The sequence below is a fragment of the Osmia bicornis genome, unplaced genomic scaffold (genome assembly GCF_907164935.1).
Source record: "Osmia bicornis bicornis unplaced genomic scaffold, iOsmBic2.1, whole genome shotgun sequence".
Classification (NCBI taxonomy): Eukaryota; Metazoa; Arthropoda; class Insecta; order Hymenoptera; family Megachilidae; genus Osmia; species Osmia bicornis.
Window position 1 is genome coordinate 10343 of NW_025791248.1, and position 5058 is coordinate 15400.

Sequence of the window (5058 nt, forward strand, 5' to 3'; positions counted from 1 at the left end):
GATTAAATCAGTATATTACATTTCATCTGATGTAGATATGGTAATAATGATATTGTTATTAAATGTATATTACATATCTAATGTAGATATAGTAATAACGATACTGCCATTATATGTACATTGATCTGTGGGAAGGTATCACTATATTACATTATATCTAATATAGATATAGTAATAACGAAACTGTTATTATATGTACATTGATCTGTGGGATTAAATCAGTATATTAAATTACATCTGATGTAGATATAGTAATAATGGTAGTGTTATTAAATGTACATTGGTCTGTGGGATTAAATCAGTATATTACATTTCATCTGATGTAGATATAGCAATAATGATATTGTTATTAAAAGTATATTACATATCTAATGTAGATATAGTAATAACGAAACTGTTATTATACGAGGTCTGATCAAAAAGTTCCAGGACTGTTTAAATTGCGCGCCAACGAAAGGTCGGATCGCGGTTCAATTGTTATAAATTTTTAGCCCTAACCTTCATGAGGACGACCGTGTTCGCAAAAGTTCAATAACCTTCTTGGTTCCAAATCTACAGCTGTTTTAGCGAAACAAGATATTTGCATTCAGCGATTTTATGATGAATGTAAAAGAAGAGCAACGCATTTGTGTGAAATTTTGTGTGAAATTGAAAAAAACATTCACGGAAACCTTTCAAATGTTACGGGAGGCTTTCGGGGATGAATGTTTGAGTCGTTCACGGTGTCATGAGTGGTATGGGAGGTTTAAGGAAGGTCGAACATCATCTGCAGACAATCCTCGTTCAGGAAGACCGACAACCTCGACGGACGACGCTCATGTCGCCGAAGTGAACACCCTTGTGCGAGCAAATCGTCGTTTAACCGTCCGCGAATTAGCGGAGGAGTGCAAAATTTCCTTTGGTGCATGTCAGGAAATTCTTACCGAAAAATTGAAAATGCGCCGTGTTGCTGCGAAGTTTGTTCCCAAGCTCATGAGTAACGAACAAAAACAGCGCCGTGTTGCGGTTTGTCAAGAACTTCTTGAAATGACAAACGACAACGAAAACTTTTTAAAAAGGATCATTACTGGGGACGAGACGTGGGTTTACGGATACGACATCGAAACCAAGACCCAATCATCACAGTGGACGTCAAACTCTTCTCCGAGACCGAAAAAAGCTCGCCAAGTGAGATCGAATGTGAAAGTTATGCTCACAGTTTTCTTTGATTGGAAGGGTGTTGTTTATTACGAATTTCTACCGCAAGGTAACACGATTAATCGTTTTCGTTACCGCGAAACCCTAAGAAAGTTGCGCGAGGCAGTGAGGAGAAAAAGACCTGAACTATGGCAAAGCGGGGAGTGGCTTTTGCATCACGACAACGCACCCGCTCATTCGGCTCTGCTCATTCGTGATTTTTGCACAAAAAACGGCATGACAGTCTTACCACAGCCCCCCTACTCACCCGATCTGGCCCCTGCGGACTTTTTCCTGTTTCCAAAGCTAAAGTACCCGCTGAAAGGAAAGAGATTTCACACGATTGATGAAATACAAGAAAAATCGCTGATGGAACTAAGCACCATTTCAGAAGAGGCGTTTTCCCGATGCTTCCTGCAATGGAAACACCGGTGGGAAAAATGTATAGCTTCCCATGGGGAGTACTTTGAAGGGGACAACGTTAAATAACTTGTACAAATTTTCAATAAATTTATAAAAAATAAGTCCTGGAACTTTATGATCAGACCTCGTATGTACATTGATCTGGGGGTAGGAATCAGTATATTACATTATATCTAATGTAGATATAGTAATAATGATATTGTTACCAAAAGTACATTGATCTGTGCGAAGGGATCAGTATATTACATTATATCCAATGTAGATATAGTATAAATGATACTGTTATGCAATGTACATTGATCTGTGGGAAGGAATCAGTATATTGCAGGAGATCTAATGTAGATGTAGTAATAACGATACTGTTATTAAGTGTTTATTACGTATCTAATGTACATATAGTAATGACGATATTGTTACAACCTTGCATTGAACTGTGTGGAAGTGATCAGTATATTACATTATATCTATTGTAGATATAGTATGATATTGTTATTAAATGTACATTGGTCTGTGGGAATAAATCAGTATATTACATTTCATCTGATGTAGCTATAGTAATAATGATACTGTTATTAAATGTATATTACATATCTAATGTAGATACAGTAATAACGATACTGTTATTACATGTACATTGATCTGTGGAAAGGTATCACTATATTACATTATATCTAATGTAGATATAGTAATAACGAAAATGTTATTATATGTACATTGATCTGTGGGATTAAATCAGTATATTAAATTACATCTGATGTAGATATAGTAATAATGGTATTGTTATTAAATGTACATTGGTCTGTGGGATTAAATCAGTATATTAAATTTCATCTGATGCAGATATAGCAATAATGATATTGTTATTAAATGTATATTACATATCTAATGTAGATATACTAATAACGATACTGTTATTATGTGTACATTGATCTGTGGGAAGGTATCAGTATATTACATTATATCTAATGTAGATATAGTAATAACGATACTGTTATTATATGTATATTGATCTGTGGGAAGGTATCAGTACATTATATCTACTGTAGATATAGTAATAACGAAACTGTTATTATATGTACATTGATCTGTGGGTAGGGATCATTGTATTACATTATATCTAATGTAGATATAGTAATAATGATGTTGTTACCAAAATTACATTGATCTGTGGGAAGGCATCAGTATATTACATTATATCCAATGTAGATATAGTATAAATGATACTGTTATTCAATATACATTGATCTGTGGGAAGGAATCACTATATTGCAGGAGATCTAATGCAGATATAGTAATAACGATACTGCCATTATATGTACATTGATCGGTGGGAAGGAATCAGTATATTGCAGTAGATCTAATGTAGATATAGTAATAACGATACTGTTATTATATGTACATTGATCTGTGGGAAGGTATCAGTATATTACATTTCATCTGATGTAGATATAGTAATAATGATATTGTTATTAAATGTATAGTACATATCTAATGTAGATATAGTAATAACGATACTGTTATTGTATGTACATTGATCTGTGGGAAGGTATCAGTATATTACATTGTATCTAATGTAGATATAGTATGATGTTGTTATTAAATGTACATTGGTCTGTGGGAATAAATCAGTATATTACATTACATCTGATGTAGATATATTAATAATGATATTGTTATTAAATGTACATTGGTCTGTGGGAATAAATCAGTATATTACATTACATCAGATGTAGATATATTAATAATGATATTGTTATTAAATGTATATTACATATCAAATGTGGATGTAGTAATAACGATACTGCCATTATATGTATATTGATCGGTGGGATGTGATCAATATATTACATTGTATCCAATGTAGATATAGTAATATTGATATTGTTTTTAAATGTACATTGGTCTGTGGGAATAAATCAGTATATTACATTACATCCGATGTAGATATATTAATAATGATATTGTTATTAAATGTATATTACATATCAAATGTAGATGTAGTAATAACGATACTGCCATTATATGTACGTTGATCGGTGGGAAGGGATCATTATATTACATTATATCTAATGTAGATATGGTAATAACGAAACTGTTATTATATGTACATTGGTCTGTGGGAACAAATCAGTATATTACATTACATCTGATGTAGATATATTAATAATGATATTGTTATTAAATGTACATTAGTCTGTGGGATTAAATCAGTACATTAAATTTCATCTGATGTAGATATAGTAACAATGATATTGTTATTAAATGTATATTACATATCTAATGTAGATATAGTAATAACGATACTGCCATTATATGTACATTGATCGGTGGGAAGGGATCATTATATTACATTATATCTAATGTAGATATAGTAGTAATGATATTGTTAATAAATGTATATTACATATCTAATGTAGATATAGTAATAACGATACTGTGATTACATGTACATTGATCTGTGGGAAGGTATCACTATATTGCATTATATCTAATGTAGATATAGTAATAACGAAACTGTTATTATATGTACATTGATCTGTGGGATTAAATCAGTACATTAAATTACATCTTATGTAGATATAGTAATAATGGTATTGTTGTTAAATGTACATTGGTCTGTGGGATTAAGTCAGTGTATTACATTTCATCTGATGTAGATATAGTAATAATGATATTGTTATTAAATGTATATTACATATCTAAGGTAGATATAGTAATAACGTTACTGTTATTATATGTACATTGATCTGTGGGAAAGTATCAGTATATTACATTATATCTATTGTAGATATAGTAATAACGAAACTGTTATTATATGTACATTGATCTGTGGGATTAAATCAGTATATTAAATTACCTCTGATGTAGATATAGTAATAATGATATTAATATTAAATGTACATTGGTCTGTGGGATTAAATCAGTATATTAAATTTCATCTCATGTAGATATAGTAATAATGATATTGTTATTAAATGTATATTACATATCTAATGTAGATATGGTAATAACGATACTGTTATTCTATGTATATTGATCTGTGGGAAGCTATCAGTATATTACATTATATCTAATGTAGATATAGTAATAACGATACTGCCATTATATGTACATTGATCGGTGGTAAGGGATCATTCTATTACATTTAATCGAATGTAGATATAGTAATAATGATATTGTTATTAAATGTACATTGATCTGTGGGATTAAATCACTACATTACATTATATCTAATGTAGATATAGTAATAATGATATTGTTATTAAATGTACATTGGTCTGTGGGATTAAATCAGTATATTACATTTCATCTGATGTAGATATAGTAATAATGATATTGTTATTAAATGTATATTACATATCAAATGGAGATATAGTAATAACGATACTGCCATTATATGTACATTGATCGGTGGGAAGAGATCATTATATTACATTATATCTAATGTAGATATAGTAA

The 5058-nt window shown here is 30.6% G+C and overlaps 1 protein-coding gene across 1 annotated transcript; it reads left to right on the forward strand.

Moving 5' to 3' along the window:
- Positions 1-488: 488 nt before the first annotated feature.
- On the forward strand, positions 489-1665 carry LOC123988901 (protein GVQW3-like). The gene is made up of 2 exons (XM_046289659.1): positions 489-944; positions 1383-1665. The coding sequence occupies exons 1-2, from the start codon at positions 598-600 to the stop codon at positions 1663-1665; spliced, it is 630 nt and encodes a 209-aa protein (XP_046145615.1). The 5' UTR covers positions 489-597.
- Positions 1666-5058: the final 3393 nt, after the last annotated feature.

Excerpts from the sequence above, each read along its gene's own strand:
- LOC123988901 (XM_046289659.1), top strand. The coding sequence starts at position 598 with ATGATGAATGTAAAAGAAGAGCAACGCATTTGTGTGAAATTTTGTGTG. Across the intron at positions 945-1,382 it reads GAAAAATTGAAAATGCGCCG|GCTCATTCGTGATTTTTGCA; the intron begins TGTTGCTGCGAA and ends TCATTCGGCTCT.